Raw genomic sequence first — 24,262 nt, forward strand, 5'->3', positions numbered from 1 at the left:
CCTCCCTCTTTACTCCTTAGTCCTTAGTCCTTACCTTGCTCCTTTCCTTCCTCCTTGAAAAGGAATTTCTTGAATGGCCCCCTCCACGTTTTGCTTATTTCTCCTTCAGACCTTTCCCAGGGCCTCCCTTTCTTCCTCGAAACCCTAATCCTAAATTCCAAAATCCGTCCTTTGGAACAATTCTTGTTACTAGAACGTGCTTTTAGTCCTAAGAGCTGAATATTTGTCCTCTTCGCTCGACTTCGAGGCTCCCAACAGGGCATGGAGGCCTCCCATCTGCCTAGGTATTCCTTTTCCTCCCTGTTTTCTCGAATTTTTTTTATCATGATTATGTGTTATGATCACTTGAGCTTCAAGGAAACAAGCCATCGTCTCGTAAAAATTCATTGTAAATCGAATGATCTCGGTACATAAAAATTTCGTTTAGCATGAGTTACTGGCTAAAAGTAGGCCCTCTGGAATGAGATTAAACTCCTCTACAGGGCAATTGAGTGGAGTAATCCATGTGGTTTTCGGATGATGGGCAATTGTTATCTAGGCGTTATGTACTCGGATAGATATTTTTTTAGAGGCTTGTGTTGGGTTGATGCTTGGAATCTCAGTGCAAATTGAAGCTGATATTGAAACCATTCCTGTGCAACTAATGGCCTGCAGTTAAGGTTTGGCCAAACCAAGAACGTTGTCCCTTGGTAATTTCTCGATTAATAGATTAAGCAAGGATTAACACGAGAACTAGAAGAACTGCCATATTGAGACAAGCTAAGGGCATGACAATAAATGATAAACATCCTCTAATGCTGCTGCTAATATGTTGAGGTTATTTATTGGTAGACCTTCTCTGTCAATGTACTAGGGGAAATTTGGCAGGCCATCCTACTGCTTAAGCGTATCTGTGAAACTTTCTTGTGTTTCCTGGCAGCAAAAATGTTCCATAGGCTAGCAAAATTAGATAGTATAATATGTACCTCTCTAAAATTCAATAGCTCCCAATTCTGTGGCAGTTTAGTACTTTATCAGTTCTTCTTCCCCGGAGAAAGTTATAGTGAAGATTGGGCACGCCATCTGTACAATTATGATATTTTACTTATTTTCTTCTGCTGATGATCTCCTAAAAATGTCTAGTCAACCAGCAAATGTTTTGCAAAATTCTTGTACCGCAATGTCACTGGGTCAGGTAGTTAATCATGATTAACTTCATTTAAGTTTAACAAAGCTAATTCGTTCCTAAATATGCAATTGCCAGTTGATTGTTAGAAGAAGGTACTAGAAACGGGTCACCGCATTAGATCGTCGTTCTACAGACAGCTGCTTCAAAAATAACCGAGTCCATAATCGTCAGGTAAGCTTTTAATCAAGAATACTTGTTTTGTCCTGGGGAGCCCTTTGAAACTTTTGTGGCCGCTAATGAGCATAACGAGCAGTCTGCTGCAATCTTGCTGCTTTTGAAGTGTGACATGGAAATAAAATGGAATTTAGGATGAGATTTTCTCACATAACATAGCGTGTAAGAGACCAGATGAATCCTCAGAGAGAACATCTCACAGCATTTGCTCACCATTATCCAAACAATCTGGCTGGTCAATCTATTATCAGCATCCTCTTTAGAGTCAATTTTAGGGTGAGGGCTACTATATCTGCTTGGGGGAATCCTTTTCATCTTTTTCTTATTTGTTAAGTGGGCCTGACTTCCTTTTCACTTCCGCACTACATTCTTAAGTTGGTTGGAAACTGTCCCAAATTTATTTCTCTCATTCTGGATTTGCATTTGGGTTGTTTGTTCTTTCTCTATCTTGCTTTCAAAAACACCCTTAAGCTTGAGCTCCAAATGTTTATTTTAAAGTATTTCTTTCTTCTTTTTTTAACTTACGAGAACTTATCCTTCTGTAAGTGTCACATGGAAAGGTTGTGACCATGCCTCATTGCTAAGCCACTTGAAGGTTGACTAAGCATTTCGGGAAGCTGATTACTCTTCGATCTTGGCAACCATGTTACTGCAGCAAACTTTGACTACATTATCATAGATGTAATCCATTGACTTTGAAAAAAAAATATAAACCCTAAGAGATCAGATCTATCCCACGCTATAATAATAAATCAATGTGGACTAATAAGCATAAAAATATAATAGTAAATACACATACTTTTATGTGGAAAATTATCTAAACCCAAGTTTTTTTTAAGAAAACTATTATTTATTTTCAAGATTGAATTAATCACTAAATAATTGTATCAATTACAAGATAGACTTATAGATTGTTCACTTATATCTATGACTATAAGGTCCTGCTTGCTTGAATCCGTGATGTATTGCTTTCATGATTGATTTGCAATTTCAGTGACACTCGAGATTGATGCTTCTGTTTCAATGAGGCAAAGTTCTTTAAGATCTAAAGAAGATGAGATAGATAAAAACCCTAATTAGCATATCTCGTTTTGAAGCCTCTCAAAGCCGTAATATGATCTTTAAAAGTTACTCCACAAATAATGCAAGAGATGTCATAGAATTAGATTGAACTTTGTCAAATAAAGTCTAAATAATAGCCTTCAAAAATTGTCCACGAAGACATCAGAAAATCAAAGATCTGTATATGCGTTCAAATGTTCGGTTCACCCTTCACACACGGAATTGTTCATTCTTATCAGTGTGCTTGAATGCATGATGGTCAAAATATTATTTTCATAATTATTGTCCATAGAGCAGTAAGAATCACTTCATGAAAGTATGTTTTTCTCTTGAATTTCTTCCTATACCGTTGTAGGACTTGTATATATATGCTCATATAAATATTCTAAATATTTTTACACATTTAGAATATTTTAAAATACATTATTAATTACATAAAATCTTATAGATTTTGATTGCCGTGCATAACACTCTATCTCCCCCCTAATTTTGTTCTTTTGTTCATCTTATTTAATTTGAGAATGGAGAAAATTGCCCAAATTCTTTTACTTTGTTTGTTGTGTCATTCTTCATTTGCCTCCTCTAAAGAGAGTAATATGAGTTCTGCTACTTGACTCAAATTACCATTCTTCATTCCTTATATCTTGCCATTATTGGTCTTTCTCCTATCCCTCCTGGATTCGTTGACTTTTGACTTCATTTTTTTTGCCCTTTGGTAGTTGACTTTTGGTGTAACTTTGAACGCCCATAGATTATTTTTAGCACTATACCACTCGTATTACCTATATATAAGCCACAGATCCTGCCATCTCCCGTGTGCTCTAGCTCTTGCTCTCCAATGCATCTCGGTTCTGTTATATCTCTCTCTCTCTCTATCTCTCTCTCTTTCTGCTCAAAGTGCCCAAGAGAACGAGTGAAGCTGCCAGCATGATCTAGCTTCGGATAATTAAAATATTTGTTCACTTTCTCTCTCCATGGAAGAGTGGATAAAGGTGTTCTTTATCCCAAAAAAAAAGTGTGCATCTCATATGCAGGAAGCACAAGAAGGATGATCTTTGCTAGGTCATGCTTGACAGCTTCACTTGTTCTCTACTGGGCATGACAGATACCTCGTTCAGCACATAATGAAATAGTGAAGAAAAGATCGATGTGAGTACTTCCTTCTTTTGCTTACTTCACATGGCCATGCCTACTAACTTCTGACCCTCTTATTAACTTTTATGTCTTTTATCAGCTGGTCCCATCTGCAACAAAGAAATCCCCTTGTTTTTTGTTTACTTGAATGGTGTTCTATTATCACCGTCCTTGTTTCCGAGTAAAACGTTAGGCCCTCTAAACGGGCGAGTAGATTTGTGAGGGAACTACAAGTGTACAGCATAAGGGTATTGCTATGCGAATTAGCGAGAACATTTATGCAGAAGGAGAAATGAAGAATGTGTATTAGGAACCCTTGTTCTTTCTCCATAACGAGTGATAGTGGATTTTCTGGGCAATCTTATTAGGAGTTACTTCCCACAACATATATACTGTTCATGAATCTTTGGTACTACTACCTCTGATAATCTGTTTGATATCCAGTAGAATCTACATAAAACTTTTTCCTTGGACTTTGATGTTTGATTGATCTTATGTTCGTTATCACCACATATTCATTAATTAAGTCTAATATGTTCAATGATAACTAGTTGCAGATCTATTCACTTTAAAAGAGGGGTCTGGTAAAATGGTCCTGGAAATTTCTCTTCGTCTCATCTCTTTGTGGAAAAAAGTAGAGCAGTTTTCCCAGCCTGAACAATGGTCCTGGGTTTCCATGTGCACACCTTCAATCAATCGATCGATTTAAAAGATGATACTGCATAATCTCATTACTATTATATATTTTAAATCTCATGGGTTATTGATTATTCTTTTATGAAATCCAAAAATAATACAAGCATCTCCACAAACATTGATGTTTCTCCTGTTGAATTACTTAATTACTAGTATAGCAATTTTCACCTGTATGTCCTTAAGACTGCTTACAGGCACTGCTTGCTTCTTTTCAAGTACGAGATTATGAGCTAAACAAGACTCATCAACTGTTGTCAGCAATGCTTCAAGGTTTGTACTTCCACCTACCTTGCTCTCATGAAGGAATGGAGAACCCCACTCATGCACATCAGGCGTCATACACAGAGATCACATGACAATGCATTTGTCCTGAGTCATTACTATACTGCTTGTCTGAGCCAAGAGCTCTGGAATTTTTATTTTTTATTTTTAAAAAAAGGAGTTTTGAATGTTATTGTTTGACTACATGTTTTACCATAAATGTGTAATTAGTTCTATCTTCTTCGGGTGAAGCCTATTAATCCCATGTAACAAAATATATTTTAGTTTGTGAACTTCATGAAGATGTTAACTATAAAATAATTGAAGATAGATTCAAAAGATCACATCTCTTTTGGCTTTAATGTTTTCCTTCGAAGTTGAAAAGTTTCACCCATATGCCAAGGATGAGTAGAGAAGACTTGTAAAGCAGGTAAAGGCCAAACACCACCAATTTTTATTCAACTTTTATCGACCGAAAACTTTGCATGACAAGGTGTTCCCATTTTTATAAGGTAGATTACACGTCTGAGTTAATGTCGTTTAAGTTTGGTAAAATTCCTCATCATATATCTTAAGTGATGAAAAGTACTCTAAATGATGACAGAGACTAGTCTTTCAGTTCTTATATTGTAGGAAATGGTACTTTGAGAGCAACAAGGGAAACCAGCCACACAGAGTAACAGCAGCATTTACAAAGAAAGGCTATCCATTTCTTAACAAGGGAAAGATTCCAATTAGGAATAGATTTGTTATAAATTAAAATCATGCTAACGAGAAGAGAGATAAAGCAATCACATGACCTGAGGGTTGAGATGCTTTCCTCCTTTAATATAAGAACCTTAAGACAAAACACAAGAGTCCATGCAACCATGGTCCCTCTCTCTCTCTCTCTCTCTCTCTCTCTCTCTCTCTCTCTGTGTGTGTGTGTGTGTGTGTGGATTTGGACGTGGAAGGATGCATGAAAGGGTCCCTTACGAAAGTTATTAAAGGCACAGTAAATATAGAAACCTTAGTCTGCATTAGGGTGGGGTGGGCATGACCATATTCAATTCCCCCTTCCTTTGGGACCACCCTCCAATTTTTATATATTCCAAGTATCTCTAATTCTATGGCAATATATACCCAATAACAAAGAGATTGATAAAGTTGTAATCCTTTCACATCTGACATCCCCTTCCTCCTCCCCTCTCCTCCCCTCATCCCATCTATCCACCTTGTAAATCTTCTCTTCTAGTATTCTATTGAGATCATGGCTTACCTTTGTGCACCCACAAGTAGCTGAAGCTGCCAGCATGATCTGATCTCTTCTCTCTAACTAGATATAAGTACCATGGCATCCAAAGGAAAGCCATCAGATCATGTGGCAGTTTCATCTGCTGATGGGAGCACAAGAACTACTCAACCCTAATTATTACATGCTTATTAGAGTTTCCTGAATGATCGTCGCGCACCGACCAACGCTAAAGGCTCAATGATTTTGGTGGCCTACAGCTTTTAGGTATCCACGATAGTTATTGTTTTTATTTTATTTTTATCTTTCTTGTTACGATGGATTTTCTTTCACTTCTGCTGTTGTTTTTGCATGACAATATATGTATATTTATATACGAAGAACTTCTTGTTTTGTAGGAGAGGAGGGAAGGGAAGACGAGAGGCAAGAATTAGGGTTTTGGAGCTAGCAAAAAGAATTCAGGTCAGTGATTCAAAGAGCGCATGCCTCCATGAGTCACTTAATAATACTTGATCTTCTCTTTTCCATTTCTTTCTTTTCTATTATGCACGTATGCTTGTATTATGTTAATCCCACTTGTTATGTCCAAGAATTACAACTCACATGTGTAACCTGGTTTATTCTGTTCTCCTAGGCTAGCTATGCATCCTCCGGTGGAGATTATGGGACCCCTAGCTAGAGATTAAAGAAAATGGGAGAAGAAAATTTTCTTCTTGTGGAAAAAGAAATCTGCTTAGTGACTTGTTAGTTTACAAATCACTGTTATTGTTGCTTCACTGATAGCTAATATCCTTTCGAGAAGAAAAATATTGTCATCATTATCCATGCTAAACTACATCTTACCAAAATTACTTGGAGATATCCTTGTCTAAACTTTGGTACTTCCCTGTAGTACTTGTGCTACTTTATGAACATAGGATTCTAAACATTTTGATCCATATAGATTCATATACTGGGATGATGTATTGATATGCACGAGGAAGAGAAAAACCATATTGACTTCATTCTTGCTAATTAACCATAAGAGCCTCAAAAGTTTCTTGGTATATTCTGTTTCATGATGCAAGCTTCTGGGCTTGTCTCCCTTTTAATGATGGGTGTACGAATTTGCCAGTATATTTATTCTATTTAGCCGACGTGCAGATTGGTCTGTGTCAGATATTTGGCATGCCAGTGCAGTTACTGTCTCTTTCTTTTTATCTCTTTGCTTATCTTGTCCTTGTTTATAAGATCTTGCTAATGGAGTAGGAGAGTCCTTAATTTCTTGGTTAGTAGATCCCTGCTATCTTGGATCTCGCATCTAATTCTATCTTCTGCTGCAATTTCAATCTAACTTTCAGGTTTTGATATAAATGAATAGACGATGACAGACATTCTAGTCCACACCATACCCTTCTCGTTACTACCTAACATTGGTCAGTGATATTAAGTATAGTTTAGCCTACTGATTTATTCTCATCGCCAGACCTGGGAGATTACATCATTTATCTGCCCTGATTTCCATTTTTATTTCCCCTTGTCTACTGTTGTCACAACTTTTTGCTCAATCCTTCCTCAGAATGTGGTTAAAACTAGCATGTTGTGCATGTAATGCATTTGAAATTATCAGAAATAAGAAGCATTCAAAAGATATGAATTTTCTCAAGCCCGTATTGGGTATCTAAGAACTGCAGATTATTGTTCAGAAAGAGGAGTTTGTGTTTTGGGGGAATCTGGCAGTTTATTTAATGTTCAATAGATTATGATCAACACAACAATATTACCTCTTGGTTAGTTTGGAAGTTAACTAGACTACCCTCAAAACTTGACAGTGCCAATCTAGAATGAAGTCAATGTAAAGACTATAACAGGGAGTGGAGTGGCATATTTTGAAGGTCTCAGAATCTCCTTCGCTTGCCTCCAAAAGTTCTACATGAACATTGCATTGGAAGAAATGAAACTAGAGTAGATGAGCAATGGTCGAAGGCATTTCCACTAACTCCTCTCAATATGGAATTCAGACAAGATAGATCATTATACAGAGAGAGTACCACATGGAATACTAATGGTTGGCAGCCATCTCTTTCCTCTATACAGCAAACCCTGATCCTTGATACTATAGTAGTCCAGTTCAGCAATAGAACATCACCCTCTTCACATTCTCCTTTAGGGCTGGAAGTGGCTTGACTGCAGTCTCTCTTGCACATGTGGTTCCGGCACTTGAACTGTTATCTTGTGCTTCTCGTTCAACATAGAACCGGGCTCGAAATGCTGCTAAATGTGCATAATATGCTGGAGGAACTGCAAAATCAATTTCAAGAAGAGCCCAGCATGTAAGTTACACTTTCATCAATTAATAAAATTTATAATTTTATAGGACTGCTATGTTATTAAGATAGATTTAGTCAATTGATGCAGCATATGATATCCATAAGATTTTGAAAGACCTTTTAAGACCGTTTGTGACCATTTCTGTAATAGTGTTGTCAGGTGAACAATTCAAAAGTGTTGACTTCATGTCAAAAAGCAGGAATAGAGATTAAGGTTGAATATGCAAAATAATCCATCATGTTAAATTTATATAAATGGCTAAACAAATTTTGAAAGCAAAGCTCCTTACCAACAGAGACTGATCTTGTACACCTTGCATACCTGCAGATTTATAGAAGAGAAAAACAGTCAACAAAAAGATTAAATAGAAGTAAGAAGTAAGAACACAAGGAAAAGGGCAAAAGGAAGATCAAAGCATACGTGTAGCACAGATTGTTCGTCAGAGACTGCAATCCATCTGCTGTAAAATTATTTTCATCCCATAAAACATGGTAATGTGCTGGCCGACTTGTCCCCTGCATAATGCCAAGAATATATTCTGAAGAAAAAGACATATTACAGCTATTGCCTGTTATTTTCATACACAAATTTTGGAATACATAGACAGTGTGCAAAGTTCACTTTCATTTATACGAGCATATTTGTTTACACTGAGATAGATGATATGAATGAACACATGAATGCTTATTTTCCTATGTTCCTCATCTTGGTGTGGATTTTCTTTAAACATTCTGTACTATTTACTCTTGTTTGTGCTCCACAGATTTACTATTCATTTTAGAGACCTATTAAATCCTACATGCAAGTATTAATATTACCTGGATTCCAGCATGGCTGCATAAATAGAAGTCGAACTCTGTCGGGTGGCATATCTTAGAATCGACTACAGTACCTGGAATAAACATGTCAATCCAATAAGCCTTTAAGCCGAATAAGCTTTATACAGAAGTATCTCTTATTACTTGCATAGTAAAATACCAGGTAGAATGTTCCCACTCTTGTCAGTACTAGACCGGTTCTTGTGGTTGCTGGCAAACAGCCTTGTATGATGCCTCTTTTGGACAACAACAAAAGTCACTGGTGGTTGATAGTTCGGTTCAAGAGAGGCACAAGCCTGTTTTGCAAACAGAAAATAGTTAAGTTTCTAGCATTTGTTTAACTGATACCATTAAATAGTAAATTCAAACATGAAAGTTGGCTCAGTCACTATTTACCTTACGAATTGCATCAAGCTCATAAAGTAGGACTTGGTAAAACTGTCCTTCACTCACACCATCCCTGCAAAAAACATTTTGTCCAAAAAGTCATTTTCGATATTTTTCCTATAGGCAGTATCATTTTAGCTTAACCTCTGTCTTATACCTGTATATACAATACATAAGCTATTGCAAATAATTTCTTACAGTATCTAATCATGCCATTTGTTCCAAAATGGATTTGCTAGAAGATTTCTATATTTTGTTAAAGATTCACCATAGGATAAATACTTTCTTTGTGTCCTCCAATATTCCACAGGATAGAGCTATCTTAGAGCTTTGAAAGGAATATCAGCCTACCATAAAGTAGTATAGCTATTGTTTAATTCCAAAGTGGAGAATACATTTATCAGAGGCATTGTAGAAGTTAACAGATTCTTCTTTTATACTTAATTCTCGATGATCACTTCTGTGCCTCATCTAAGTAAGAGAAAATCTTACTCGTAATTAATTTGTCAAGATAATCAGATCAAATATGCAATCATGCATCAATAGGACTGAAAAGCAAATGTAGCTAATGATTATTGACCTGTAGAAAATGATCCTCAGTGGCTTTTGGCCAGTAGCCTTCCTGAAGGATATTAACAGATCCCTGCAGTACAGTGAAAGAAAGAATTGGTGAACATTACTTAGAGGTTAGGAGGAATCACCACTCATCCATGAATTTAGGTTGAATCATATAACTACACTGAAAATGAAATAATTTCGTGTACACAGATCTAAGAATAAGGTAACCAACATACCTTATCATGCCACCACTAACAGTTCCCCGAACAGGATCATTCCAGCTTTTGTAGAGGTCTTGTATAAGCTCCTGTCTGTGAGCCTGAGCACAGACCAAACCAGCATATTTCGTAATCTCTGGCCAATCTTGAGAAGCTACTACCTACATCAACCAAAGAGCCATCAAATTGTGAACAGAACTAGGATAAATACATCTAAATCCTCATAATGTTTGACAGTACAGCAGCTATTGAAGGATTGGAGTCTTCTCCATTCTCTGGGTGGGTAACATCTGCGCCGAAAATTATAGTTGGAATGTCGCTGACTAGTGGTATTCTCCAACTGATTGCATCCATGAGAACAGTATTTCTTCCTCCCATCTGCAATTAATGTATCATGAATCTGTCAAATAATGTCTTCAAACATTTAGGACATAGAAAATGCGCAGTTAGTAAAAAATTGGATAAGTTTTAAACATGCAATTCGTCTATCATACTTTATATTGTGTATTAAACTTTGATATGGATGCTATCAACATGACTAGAATCCACAATTATTTTAGCGCAAGAAGGCTAACATTACTGTCACAGTAAGTAAAGCCCTCTTGTGATGTCTTCTATCATGGAGAACAATAATTTAGATATATTAATAGTTGTCCAACCAGTAGGTTACAATACATTCAATGTAGAATTAAGAGGAAAATTCCATCTGTCTCAGCTGACATCCACACAAATGTTGCACAACCTACTTGATCTCTCTAAATAACTGATATAAATATCTTTTCCTACCTTGACAAAATCATGCATAATGCAGAACAGCGAGAGAAATAAGTATATTTGCAACAAATATAAATAGATGACAATTTGAATTCAGTCTTTTCACCTTCACATTAATCTTCAAGGAGACATTTGCTAGATACTGTTTGCTAATCTTGAACACATGCTTTGTTAGACAGCACTGTGAAATCAATCCCAAATCTGTCTCACATATCCGCTTTATATCACCTGAAAATGCAAGTGAATCACCTATGGCTTGACATGAAATAGATGCAGCCACTATATGCTTCAGGTTAGAAGTCAAAGAAATCAGATGGGACACTAAGTATTTATACCGTACAAAGAGCCATTATTGTCAGGCAAGATAGCGATTAATAGTTCCAATTCCTTTCCTCTAGTTTTGGTCGATGCATGATAGACATACTTCAGAGCTTTGTCGACCTGATCTGGTCGGGCTGAATAGACAGGTATTACAGGTTCAGGACTGAATTCCTGCAGAATTTTTAGTTGCAGTAAAATTATGATATGGATTGTTTGAAAATGCACATGAGCCAGTAGAGGACATAGTGAGATCACCATTCCAGAGACTTGGCACATTTGAGCCAGCTCATAACAAAACCCACGTGCTACACTCTCTTGGACAGTCCAAGAAAAATTAATGCATGCCCACCGAGCAACTGTGCTTCCATTAATCATTTTCTGTTGAAAAACCGAAGTAAATGTTGGATCAGAAAATTTAAACATAACTTATTTGAATCCAATCAAAGTGTAAAGATGCTGATATTTAAAACTAACTGAACAAGCTATGTCTGCAAAAAAGCTGTTAGACATTCTAAATTGGTTTTTAGAAAATGCAGTCAGCAAAAAGTAATACCTTGTTCATCATATTCCATTGACCAACATGAGGTAAACAGTCTCTTTCCTTTCCAGTGTCATGATATTTCAGCTAAAACGATCATTTGAAGTGGGAAATGTTAGAACTACACAGATTTGGCTAGGAAGTTAATAAAAAATAATAAGGATAGAATAAAAGAGAGTGAGTTAGAGCACTACCCAAGGTGCAGGAAGGATTCGAGCCTCAACAGAGGTTAGTTTCTCACTAATTTTAATTCCAAATTCATTTGCATATGGATCCTGATCATAAGCATTATGTTGAACAGTCTGAAACACAAGCATGTACATAACAAAATTAATGCCTTTATGCACGTGGGGAAACAAGCATCATAGTTAAAAATCTTAATGAAAAATTAAAATGGCAGGATATTATAAAAGAATTGCAACTAAGCACCTGCAGAATATCATTCTCCCTTTCCTTTGGTCTTTGGCATGCTACTTTTAGCAAAGCAGTTATTTGCTTTTCATTCAGCCTTTTTGTATACCTTTGACCACTCAAGATTTTACAGGCCTACAAAGTAACATCTCGAAAAATGACTGCCAGGATTAACATGATCTAAAAGCGCAACAACGGAATCAGACTGACATTAAAAGATAAAAGTTTTAACCTCCATCGGCAAATAATTAGCCTTTTTCTGATTTCCCACTTGAAGACAGGGTAGATGGGTATATTGAACGGTGAATCCATACATCTCTTGGAAGTATTCTACAACCGACTTCATAGACTGGTCCTCAACTGGAAATCTACAAGATATAAATGAAAGAAATTATGGACCAACCAAATATATGAGCATTCAAACACCCCAATGATATTGTTTTTAGAAAGACAATATATTGTCATTGGTAAGGAAAAAAAGGCAGCAACTAACACATTGTTCTGTGACCCCAAGAGAACTTACATGAGTTCTCTTGTAGGTAATGATGTCAATCCAGATATTCGATATTTTCTTCGCACATGCCCTCTGTGTGTAACTTCCACTTTCACTCCTCTAAGTGCCTTTTTTACCTAATAAACAATTTTCACTTAGATGAGAGGATGGTTAACTAGCAAAAAGCAAGGCAGTGCCATTCAGCATGATTGAAGTATTACTTTATACCTTAACATGATCAGCATCAGAGAAAGGCCTTGACAATGCATCCTTTCCCAAAATTTGAGCAACAAAATCAATTACAGGAAGTGGCTCAATAAATGCTGCAGTCGACATGTCTAGGAGCAAAATAGCAAGAATAAAAGTTATACAACTTCAGATGAATAGCTTCCATCGCATTTGAGTTTATAAAGATTATAACTCAGAGTGCATTACCAATATTGAGTGACAAGCCCATTTGGGTAGGTCTTATACTCTGATAAAAGCCGCACCATGACTCTAAACCATCGCCAAGCCGCTGAGGGGTTTTAAAGTCGGTAGAGAAAAAGGATTTCCCAACAGGGCAGTATCTAAAACAGAGAAGAAAAAAATGTTACATGATCATGAAAGCTAAATATTCTTTTAACTAGATAAGTACCACAATCTACGATCAACACCTTTTAGTTGACAATTGTCTGAGAACAATGTCCAGAACTTGCAGAGCTTCTTGTGGACTATCTGCACATTTCCCTCCTAAAAATTGGCTTAGGTGGTGCATATTTGCTCTCGCAACAAACTTAATGGCCACTTTGTATTTTCTTATCCTTCTGCTTAAACAATATTTCCAACAACAATTGTTACAGCAGGTAAACATATATTGTACATAATCAGAGTCTATGAAACTTGAATCCTCGTGCACTTGAATCTTGAAAATATGAAGATGCGGAGGAGGGTAAAATTCTTTACCAAGGGAGCTAAGGGGAGTAAGAAACAAACTATGAATAAAGACATCAAATGTATCCAATTTATTAGCACAAATTATATTGAACAATAATGGTTTATGAGAACATGATTAAGAACTCTGTACCCTTAGTAAAAGATGAAGAGAAGAAGTTAAATGAAAAACAAATTATTTTGAGACTGAGTGAAGGGATTACTTGGGGCCGCTAGTTCCATCTTCTTCACTCATGAGCTCGATACTGAACTCCTTGTAAGAGAAAGGGAGCTCTCCAGCAGTATAGAGACTTTTCCTACCATCGTAAGCAGGCAACCTCATGCCAAGATCAGATTCTCTGTACAGTTTCACAAGCTCCGCAATAATACTTCTGTTCACACTTCTTGATGCCTCCTCAGGTGTTATGGTTACCTCAAGAAAAGAAATGCGTGGAAATTATCAATGTGAGCCCAAGATATGCAATTCACACCTCCCAAGAATAATGATCTCAAACAGAACTACTAAAATAAAAGTTGAATAGAGCTTCCACAATCTACTGTTTGGCGAAGAATGTTAAACTTTTCAGGAGTTTCAGGAGTTCTTACAGAAATACAAATCTAATGAAAATCTTATATGTGGATAGTTTAACAGGATAAATTTTCTTACATCATAGTGGACTAAATCCTTGTCCGGCAGCTCTGCGAAAAAATGATTAGCTTTTACTACACATCTAGTCCCTGCTTGCCCAAGCCCAGGCCTTTGGGGGAACCTGAGGGATTTGCTGGAACAAGGGACTGAAACCTCTGGATCACCAAACTGACTCTTACTCTCCAAACAACCACTAGGAACTTGGCATTCCATGGCGTTCTTCCGCATCCCTCGACCTCTTCTTCTGCCTCTGTTTTTAGAAAGAGATGTGCTTTGGTTTTGCAATTTGGCACCTTGGGATACCTGAGGAGGTGGTCCTTTCCCATTCTGAGAAGTTTTTGGAGCCTTTTGAACAGGGCTCATGGGATTGTTTGCTTGGGTCTTGATCACGATGTGCTGTTCTGAGGTTTCTTTCAATTGGCCTACAGGCATGGTTGCAAACTAACCAATTGACGAAAGAAGGGCCCTTTCACCAAGTTGGCTATACTTAGCCGTCTTCTCAAATATCTTCTTGCAGTCAGTACTGGAATCACAAAGAAAGGATGGAAGAAACCAAAGTATGAAGTAACCATTGGTCAATGCAATTCACAGAAGAAAGAAAGCTTTGCGAAGATAAAGACAGAGCATCATGTATACTAGAGGGTTATACTTGAACAAAAACTCAATAACCAAATTCAAGAAAATATTAGTATGATTTTATATCACTGAGGACGCAAACAAAAGTAATGTACTTGCTTTTTTGTCTCACATATCAGTATGAGAACAGTAAAGTTTAAGACATCACTTGAACTTGACAAACATCTTTAACACGGACTATGACATTCAATTACATAAGCAGTAAAGAATAGAAAAGTAAAACCTTAGAATCCCAAAAATCAAAAGTAGAATTTTTGGCAGACGCCAAAATGGAGACCCTCAGTCATGCAAGAGCTCGCAAGCATTTATGAATAAGCGAGGAATGAAATAAATTTTAAGAGGAGAAAGAAACATTCCAACTCAAAACAACAATCCCAAAAAGTGAGTGAGAGAGAGAGAGAGAGAAGCAGGGATCCCCTGATGCACTTCCAAAAGGCCAAAGCTTCCAAGAAGCATCAACACTTACCAACCCAAATAGAGCAGCAAAGAAACAAGCACAAGGAATAAAATGCAACGCGTCCTTACCCAGCTGAGAACAAGCACATACAAACAAAATCAACCCCATTGCAAATAAAAGGAAACCCAAGTACCCAAATCCTGACTTACCAACTCGGTGCTACACTATCTTATCACAAAGCCCACTGCTCTCCACCACCACCACCACCACCACCAACACCAATCCCCTTCCTTCTCTTTAATCGAACAAAAAGCTCGGCTCAAAAGAGAACCTAAAGTGGACTTGAAAGGGATGTGATAAGAAAGAGAAGGGAAAGCGAAAAAGTTTATAGAGATTATAAGAGCCAGTAATGAAAGGGAGAAGAGGTGGTGAAACCCATACACGCATGCACATTTTGCTTTTGGTGGGCTTTTTTCTCTTCTTTTATCACGTGTCAAAGGGGATGGGATGATGGGAAAAAATATGGCACCAGAGAGATATGGGTGTTGGTGGGGTAATGTGGACGGTACTGCTCTCTGTCTCTGTCTCTGACCAACAAAACCCCCACCATTTTCAAACACTATCTACTAACTCCTTAAGTATAAACTATGTATTTATTATACTGTCCACAACGTTTGTTGCTGGAGATGAGATTGATCCATGACTCAAAACCACATTGCATTAAATGCAATCTTCCTCTGCGGAAGAATAATTCGAACTTCCTCCAGTAGACGCAGAGAACTAATTCAATGGCCTCTCTCTCTCTCTCTCTCGCTCTCCAAATATATGAGTAGAAGATTGCCTGCAGCCCCTTTGCAGGATTTTTTACCAATCAATGAGTGCCAAGTCTATACAAATGGGTCTGCCTAGTTTTGGAGTTTCCCGTGGGTACATTTTAGTAATGATGGTGCAGTCTTAAGGACTAAAATCTAGTATTCACGGCATTTCGCATCTTATACTTATATATATATATATATATATATATATATATATATATATATATGTATATATAATATGGCAGCGGATCAGATCTTTTGTCAGGTTCTTGATCAGTGGCCATGAAGGGGGAGGGGGAGGGGGAGGGAGATTGCCATGTCGGATGCAATGAATGATCTTTTTGACCCTTGATAAACTAATGATGGATGAGGAGGAAGTCTTTATGTTATCTTCTCTTTTGGATTTGCCTTGTTAGTTAATACTTTTTTGCAAAAGAGATTGGTGAGTGAAACCCCTCGGGGATGATCACAGAGACCACTTTCTATCCTGATAATAATTTGAACATCCAATGATCCTTTGATCCATACAAAGAAATCGATTTGCAAATAATAAAAAGTACAAGGCACAAAATGAAAAAAAAAAAAAAAAAACAAACAAACAAAAAAAGGTGAAGAGTCCTATTGAATATAAAGGCACCATTACCAAGCTTGAGGAATGGCTACATATGAGATACTTAATGGAGAATTATGGGACAATGTCTAGAAAATTGGTTGCTGAGGAGCCGATTATGGAGCAAAAAGTAGGATATTTCACTGACATGGTTAACTAATTTATTAATGCAAGGGCCAACCAATGGAAGAATGCTTATAAAAATTAAATAAATAAAGAGGTTACAATATTGAGGTGAAGATGAGAAGAGAATGTTGGAAGGAGTAGTGTCTTGTCTAATAAAGGTGGAATGGGCCATTGTTTGAGAATGGAAGACTAGCTTTGTATTCTCTTCTCTTGGATATATTGACCTCACTGTTGTCTTATCCACAACTTCTGTTTGTTTCCTTTTGGCACAGACATGGTTATGTAGAAAATGTTTTAATATTTGGAGGTAACTAAGTTTAATTATGTCAAACAAGGGATTTACCCGAGCTTATTGGGCCTCAGAAATATATAGTTATGGACTTATACTAGGCCCAATATTATGATAACTGATGGCCCACCAGAGCCCAGATAAGTTTGGGTCTCTCCAGCCCAAGTACTTATTCGTGGTCAACATGACCCAAATCGATAGGAGATGGATAACGGATTTATCCCTATCCTTGCTATCATATTCATAGCTAAACTGGTGGATGCCCAAATCAGAAAGGAACTAAGATTTACTATGCTTAGTGCCTTAGTGGAATTTAAATCAATTTGAGCATAAAGTTATAAATTATAGACATAAAATCTGTTAACAATCTTTTCACCTCTTGTACTTTATTTTGTGTGGAACAAGACCTCACTGGTGACGCACAGAAACTTGACAAGAAAAATCTTCATTCTTCCCGTGAATGGCATTACCACTACTCGGTCTTCTAAAGCTATCTTTAACTCAAATAGGACTAACAAATGCAGTGCTGCAGATTGAACGAGTCATACATTCAATTTAATAAAAAATATTTGAATATATACTCTAATTTATCTCAGTTATCTATAGGCTTTTTCTCTTTCCTCTCTTTCTTCTTTTAACTCTTCATTTTTTTCATCTTTCTTTCTTTTTCTTTACTTTCTCCTTCTTTCTCCTCTTACCTCAGATCACCTTCCTCTGTAGGCCCTCTATTGCCTCCCTTGTTTCACCTTGGTTGCCACTGCTTTGGTGGGCGTAGCTAATCGGTGTTTGGATCTGTCGGCTCCTCCCCACATCACTGCCATACTCACCTTTTGCCCCCATGCAATCGATTGGATTCGATCTTTGTTTTTTGTGGGATGCATTTGTTTAAAATTCTTCTACTTGATCCCTGCTACAAGCTTGTGTTATTTGTTATTTTTCTTTTTTAGAAATATTTATGATCTTTGATTTTCTAACCTTAGAATTTCACAAGCTTATGTCTTAGACTACTCGGGTGATGAAATCATAGGCTGACTCAAGACTATTTGCTCCCCTAAAACTACTCGTGTCATATTTATTCTTAATTATTTTTGTGTCCTCAAACTTAATATAATGTTTTCTATTTATAGTGTTATGTAGATTAGGCAAGTGTTAGATGCTTGTGTTAAAAAGTATCGCTTTATTTTCCCTTTCTTTTATGTATCATGCTATTTTATTATAATTTCTGGAGATGAATAAAATGATGTCGCCCAACGGGTGTTCTCTCAAGTAAATATATAAATAATAATCATTTAAGAGTTTGTGGGATAAATAAAGAGTCGGCTATCTTTTAATACAAAAATATTAGACCTCATAATATATCAGATAGTAGGTTAAATAGTTGAACCAATTCTTACATTAACTGAGTTATAAACAAGCCCACTATCAGGTCTGGGTCTAGTCAAAGCTATAAATTATTCGGACGATCTTTACTTATATATTCAAGATGATTAATCTTTTGTGTAACTTATAAAAAGGATGGAGTTAGAAACTATATAAATAAAATCTCTCTCTCTCTCTCTCTCTCTCTCTCTCTCTCTCTCTCTCTCTCTCTCTCTCTCTCTCTCTCTCTCTCTCTCTCTCTTTGATATTTTTGGAGCCACCTTTGAATTCAAAAAGGAAGCATCTGTGAGCCCTCCAATTTCCAACAACAACCACAACATAGAAAAAGAACTAATCATCTAAACACATAGTAGAGTCCTAATCAATTCTGTTAACAAATTAAGATAACACCAAAATCTACTAGTCCAGGTTCATCCTCTCGTTCCACCTTTCAATGCATGAACACATCCCTAATGCTGTCCACATACATCCATCCACACGACAATCACACAACCTTCCATATCTAATTAAGAAATCATTAAATCAAAAGTCGATTTTTTTTTTTTTTTGTGTGTCACACCCCACTATAATCCTCTCCATTTTCTTAATCACTATAAGAGAAGAGGAAAGCCACAATCTTTTCTCCATTAATGGCTTCCATGGCCACCTACTTCTCCAAATACCCAACCCCAGCCCAACCATTTCCCAATTCCTTCAAAACCCATCTCCAATCTCGAACCCAGATCGCATTCCCCCAGCTCTCCGCCCCAATTAGGGCTCATAGGAAGGCCCCCCTACGCCGGATCTCATGCAGCTTGATCGAACCGGACGGTGGGAAATTGGTGGACCTCGTGATTCCAGAGGGCGAGACGAGGGAGAGGAAGCGGCGAGAGGCGATGGGGTATCCACGGATCAAGCTCTCAAGAATCGACCTCGAATGGGTTCATGTACTGAGCGAAGGGTGGGCTAGCCCACTCGGCGGCTTCATGCGGGAAGCCGAGTTCCTCCAAACGCTTCATTTCAACTCGCTCCGCCTCGCGGACGGGTCGATGGTCAACATGTCGGTGCCCATCGTGCTCGCCATCGACGACGCGCAGAAGCGGGCGATCGGGGATCGACGCAGGGTTACTCTCGTCGATTCCAAGAATAAACCCGTCGCCATCTTAAGCGAGTAGGTGGTCCTGTTTTCTTATAACTGTTTATGGTCTAATTAGTTCTTAGTATTCTTTGGATGATTCGTAGTTATGCTAAAGTTGGTTCCTTTATTACTGGATTTGCGGTAATCATCTTGATTGAATGTTAGAATACATTTCTGTTAGTTTTCGTATAGTAGGGTATAATTAATCAGATGTTATATTCTTGTTTCTAATCGTTGAACCGATGAATATTCATCCAAAAGAGAAACATATCTAGTGACTAGTGGTGTTATCTTTTGCATTTTTCGTTAGACATCAGAATTTTTTGGTGAATTGGACATTTTTAAGTCGGGATTTCTGTTTACTTAGTCAGGTCCATTTTTCTCCAGAAACGGTGATGGATGTTTTTGAATGAATTTGTATTGTTGTCTTTGGTTCATACAAGGGCTTTATCTGTCTCTTTATCATTTGATTTGGAAGTTTTGAGGACGAGAGTTTATAATTTTTGTAGTAGTGTTACGGGTCCTTTATATCGTCTGTTTGATTTCTACCTAAGTGGCAAAGGTAAAACACAATACGTGGGAAGGTGATGGAAATTATTAAGGGTAGAAGTGTTCAGAAAGTTGCCACATAGGAAACCTGGTCAGTAATAGCATTTAAAAGGACATTATAAAAGACTTGAAGCATTTTCCCTTTTTTTTGGTAAAATATAACCATTAGATTGACTGATGTAGTTCACTAAATAAGGATAGACTCCAGGGACTTATGCAGATATTTTGTCTACTTTTGTATTAAATATGAACTATGACATATTATTCTAAAGTAAGATATTATGATTTTACTTGATTAGGACGTAAATATGGTATCAAGCGGCAGTACTCCACGGACCTATGCAGATACTTTGACTACTTTTATATTTAATATAAACTACGGTATATTATTCTAAATTAAGATATTATGAGTTTAATTGACTAGGATGTAAATTTGTTATCGAGCAGTAATACCCAATTGTTGATGTCAGATCTCGAATATTCTATGGTTTAGCACACATGTATGGACACCTTTAGAGACAGATGATACACCTTTGAGGGCCTCTTATAGATGTCTTTATTTTCAATGCTTATATATTGCTTATTGTAATAGTTGCGTGTATCAGTTGAAGTGTTTAGTATACTGAGAGTAGTTTTTTCAACATATAACATGGGTATGGCTATTGGTATGATGCTTAGTTATGCCTCCACGAAGGAGATTTATGAGGAAGTAATATTTTCGATATCCTGTACCTATCTGAGTTCATGCATTAGTGATTTTATGGTGTCATCTCAAAGTTACACTGCTAATATGGTAGGTCTTCCTAACCCTAGATTTGACCCATCTCATTTCGAAAGTTTGTTTGTTTGGAATATCATGTTCTTGATCAACCCACAGAGCCTCTTCCTAGGAGTTATCACAGCGATTCTTATGCTGAAAAAGGTTTGGATGATGATGATGATATAGTGGCGATAACCCATCTGGTGCAATACATTTTCTTGATAAAGGTTGTAGTTGCATTTAGCAAGCTAAGCGTTAATTATATTGTTCTAAACTTCTAATGTTATCATTTATGACATTGTTAATCATATTATGATGATTTACTGGCTTTCATAGCTAATATTATCATTAAAAACATTGTTCTACATAGGCTTTTGATGTGAGTGTGCTATTTATACTGCCATTTATTGACCAAAGAGTATTCCTCAAGAATGGTTAAACATTATCTCATTTATCTTTTTCTTTACCCTTGAGATTCATGTTTTAGTGATTCACTGGTTTTCATGGCTAATATTATCTATATGACACTTTATATATATTTTTTATGATGTGGCTCTAGTAGACATTAATTGACATAATCTTCCTCAGTACAAAGATAACCTTTTACCGTTTAATTTTTTTTAAGCATTGAGATCTACAATCATAATAAAGAGGAACGAATTGCAAGAACATGGGGAACAACTGCTCCAGGACTACCATATGTCGAGGAAGCTATAACAAATGCTGGTAACTGGTTGATTGGTGGAGATTTGGAAGTTATAGAGCCGATCAAGTACAATGATGGTCTCGATCAATACCGCTTGTCCCCTGCAGAATTACGTGAAGAGTTCTCCAGACGCAATGCTGACGCTGTATTTGCTTTCCAGCTTCGAAATCCTGTACACAACGGCCATGCTTTGCTCATGACTGACACACGCATGCGTCTTCTACAGATGGGCTACAAGAATCCCATCCTGTTGCTTCATCCCCTGGGAGGTTACACTAAAGCAGATGATGTACCTCTAAGTTGGAGAATGAGGCAGCACGAGAAGGTTCTTAGGCATAAAACTTTTATCTTCTTTTATGACAATATCATCAAATTTTTTTCTAACATTTCTAACATCACAAAAGTGACAGTCTCTAGACAACTTGTTAGAAATTCTCAAATTACTATCAGTTTTGCTATAATCAATCTTTACTAAGTCATAAGAAGTTCTTCTGTGCATCTTTTGCTGACATACATTGCAATCTTGTTATTTTATTTTTTTCGTATATGCTTTGCTAAATTTTGTTATTCAATGACATCACCGAGCAAACATTGATATCTATAGATTATAAGCACCAAGTTTTTCTTGTTTTGATACACTATAGGTTCTTGAAGATGGCGTTCTCGATCCAGAAACAACTGTAGTTGCAATCTTTCCCTCCCCCATGCATTATGCTGGCCCGACTGAGGTGCAATGGCATGCGAAGTCTCGTATAAATGCTGGTGCAAACTTCTACATTGTGGGCAGGGATCCAGCTGGTATGGGTCACCCTAATGAAAAAAGAGATCTCTATGATGCTAATCATGGGAAGATGGTGCTGACTATGGCTCCTGGACTTGAGAAACTCAATATCCTACCATTCAAGGTGTGTCAACTTTGACCTACTCTAACAATGCCTGTATGAAAATATTATTTAGAAGAGTAAGGACTTTCCATTGGTTGGGCAGAATTTTCTGTCATGTCTCACAGTGTTTTACTTCTAAGCCTATATATAACCTATGATGTTTCAGTTTTTCTCGATGTGCATATGTTCCCAACTTCTCCCTACCTATTGCTGAAAATCCTCAGCTTAAACGTAAATAACCTATGTCATTAGATCTGATCCAACATAGCCGGATATTGTCATGGGAGCTTCACGGGTACTGCTGGAGGATGGATATGAACCTAATAACTGTGCAGTTTTAGGGTTAAATGGTTCCTTAATATTGACTACCCTTCACTGACCACATAGCCTTTCGGCTTTCTCAATGTTTGTGTTCCCACTCCACCACTTAATATTAGTATTTTCCATTGTTCTTGCTTTTTTCTTTAAAATAGGCCAAATGACTAAGTTTGTCCTCTTGCATCTTTTCTAAATGATGATGTTGGAAAATTCGGGGTCACTCTTACAAATGACGACAACGATGATGATGATAATCTTAATTGGATGCTTTATTTTGACAATCATTATGACTGAAATAATCCCTAGTCTCACTTTCCATGTTCTTTTTTTCCCTCAATATGGATTTAGGTGGCTGCCTATGATAAACAGCAGAAGAAAATGGAATTCTTCGACCCTTCAAGGAAAGATGATTTTCTCTTTATCTCTGGTACAAAGGTAATAATTACTGAGGAAGATTAGAATCAAAATCTCAAAACAAATTACTGAAAATGTTTTTCCTTGATTGATCGTAATAACCAATCTGGTAAACAGATGCGAACTCTGGCGAGAAATCAAGAAAATCCTCCTGATGGTTTTATGTGCCCAAGTGGTTGGAAAGTTCTTGTTGAGTACTATGATAGCTTGGCTCCACCAGCGGGTAGCAGACTCCGGGAAGCTGTGCCAGCTTGATGTGTAAAATGCTTGATTTTGCTGCACCATTCTGGCTCATTTTATACGATGAACCAATCAACTAAATAATTTGTGTGCAGCACTCTGTATGCTTGGTTATCTATGTGAGGCAAGTCGAACTATTAGAATGTGTGCAAAGAGCAGTTGGTGCTACTCCTGCTGTTGTTGTCAGTGTTGTTGTACATAGGCTATGTATTTGTGCAATCTCGAACAGCGATTGTGCTGCTTATCATTTATTGTAATGTGATTGGGAGCAAGTGGTTTCTGTACTAAAGCTAATTTAGACATGAAAATTTGTCTATTCCAACAGTTCTAAGCTTTAGCAGAGTTCTGTTGAAATGCTTGGGTTCTGATCTCGATTCTAGTCATGGATGTGAGGATTTGAGGTGATGTATCAGATTTAACAGAGCAGCCTGCAACTTTGTTTGTTTTATGAAATTTGAAGACATTTTATACAGCAGTAGCTATGTGTATCAGAGGGACGTAGAACTGGAAGACATGGCTTACCTATTTGTAACGGGTAAGCAGTAGTATTCCAGTATGTAATTCGGGAGGATGCTTAAACCATACAATCACCTAGGCGTATATTGGCACTTATGGGTTACAAAGTGAAGATATATATATATATATATATATATATATATATAAAGTCACTATGTCGTTATTAGGATTGAGTTAAGTCTTATTAGTAAGTGCTTTAAGTTTTTGGACTAATGGCATTATTCATGCAATTACTACTGTAGAGAGAGAAGGAAGACTATATTCCTTCCAATAAAGGTGCAGAAGATTCCTTATAAAACCAAATTCTCATTCCTACACGTCCAATTGCAAGCAATAAAGAAAATCAATATATATATATATATATCCCTGTAGCGGACGCACACCAAGAGC

The 24,262-nt window shown here is 37.0% G+C and overlaps 2 protein-coding genes and 2 long non-coding RNA genes across 7 annotated transcripts; 3 read left to right on the plus strand and 1 right to left on the minus strand.

Moving 5' to 3' along the window:
• The first annotated feature begins 44 nt into the window (after positions 1-44).
• Positions 45-4,839, plus strand: LOC140784226 (uncharacterized). Of its 2 annotated transcripts, XR_012108230.1 has the most exons (3): positions 45-284; positions 1,244-1,339; positions 4,429-4,839. It is a non-coding gene; the product is annotated as an uncharacterized lncRNA (long non-coding RNA). The 2 variants fall into 2 exon arrangements; XR_012108231.1 differs by lacking the exon at positions 1,244-1,339 and having other exon boundaries at positions 72-284.
• Positions 4,840-5,643: 804 nt separating this feature from the next.
• Positions 5,644-8,662, plus strand: LOC140802591 (uncharacterized). Its single transcript, XR_012111678.1, has 5 exons — positions 5,644-5,993; positions 6,125-6,188; positions 6,361-6,469; positions 7,538-8,038; positions 8,364-8,662. It is a non-coding gene; the product is annotated as an uncharacterized lncRNA (long non-coding RNA).
• LOC140802567 (protein argonaute 10-like) lies at positions 7,551-15,498 on the minus strand. 3 transcript variants are annotated; one of them, XM_073158099.1, is made up of 23 exons: positions 15,358-15,498; positions 14,134-14,638; positions 13,691-13,899; positions 13,211-13,360; positions 12,990-13,123; positions 12,783-12,892; positions 12,585-12,691; positions 12,294-12,429; positions 12,080-12,196; positions 11,845-11,952; positions 11,666-11,737; positions 11,368-11,490; positions 11,127-11,283; positions 10,898-11,019; positions 10,258-10,395; positions 10,036-10,178; positions 9,822-9,884; positions 9,251-9,314; positions 9,015-9,150; positions 8,855-8,928; positions 8,457-8,551; positions 8,326-8,357; positions 7,551-8,006 (listed from the first exon to the last, which is right to left on the minus strand). In XM_073158099.1, the coding sequence occupies exons 2-23, from the start codon at positions 14,545-14,547 to the stop codon at positions 7,837-7,839; spliced, it is 2,874 nt and encodes a 957-aa protein (XP_073014200.1). In that variant the 5' UTR covers positions 14,548-14,638; positions 15,358-15,498; the 3' UTR covers positions 7,551-7,836. The 3 variants fall into 3 exon arrangements, with proteins under 3 accessions (XP_073014200.1, XP_073014208.1, XP_073014215.1); XM_073158107.1 differs by lacking the exon at positions 15,358-15,498 and adding an exon at positions 15,218-15,275; XM_073158114.1 differs by lacking the exon at positions 15,358-15,498 and adding an exon at positions 14,975-15,096.
• Positions 15,499-18,740: 3,242 nt separating this feature from the next.
• LOC140790600 (ATP sulfurylase 1, chloroplastic-like) lies at positions 18,741-23,680 on the plus strand. The gene is made up of 5 exons (XM_073140741.1): positions 18,741-19,518; positions 21,420-21,825; positions 22,145-22,405; positions 23,051-23,137; positions 23,234-23,680. The coding sequence occupies exons 1-5, from the start codon at positions 18,998-19,000 to the stop codon at positions 23,369-23,371; spliced, it is 1,413 nt and encodes a 470-aa protein (XP_072996842.1). The 5' UTR covers positions 18,741-18,997; the 3' UTR covers positions 23,372-23,680.
• Positions 23,681-24,262: the final 582 nt, after the last annotated feature.

The sequence above is a fragment of the Typha latifolia genome, chromosome 1, assembly GCF_019914945.1.
Source record: "Typha latifolia isolate L0001 chromosome 1, TyphaL0001v2, whole genome shotgun sequence".
Taxonomy (NCBI): Eukaryota; Viridiplantae; Streptophyta; class Magnoliopsida; order Poales; family Typhaceae; genus Typha; species Typha latifolia.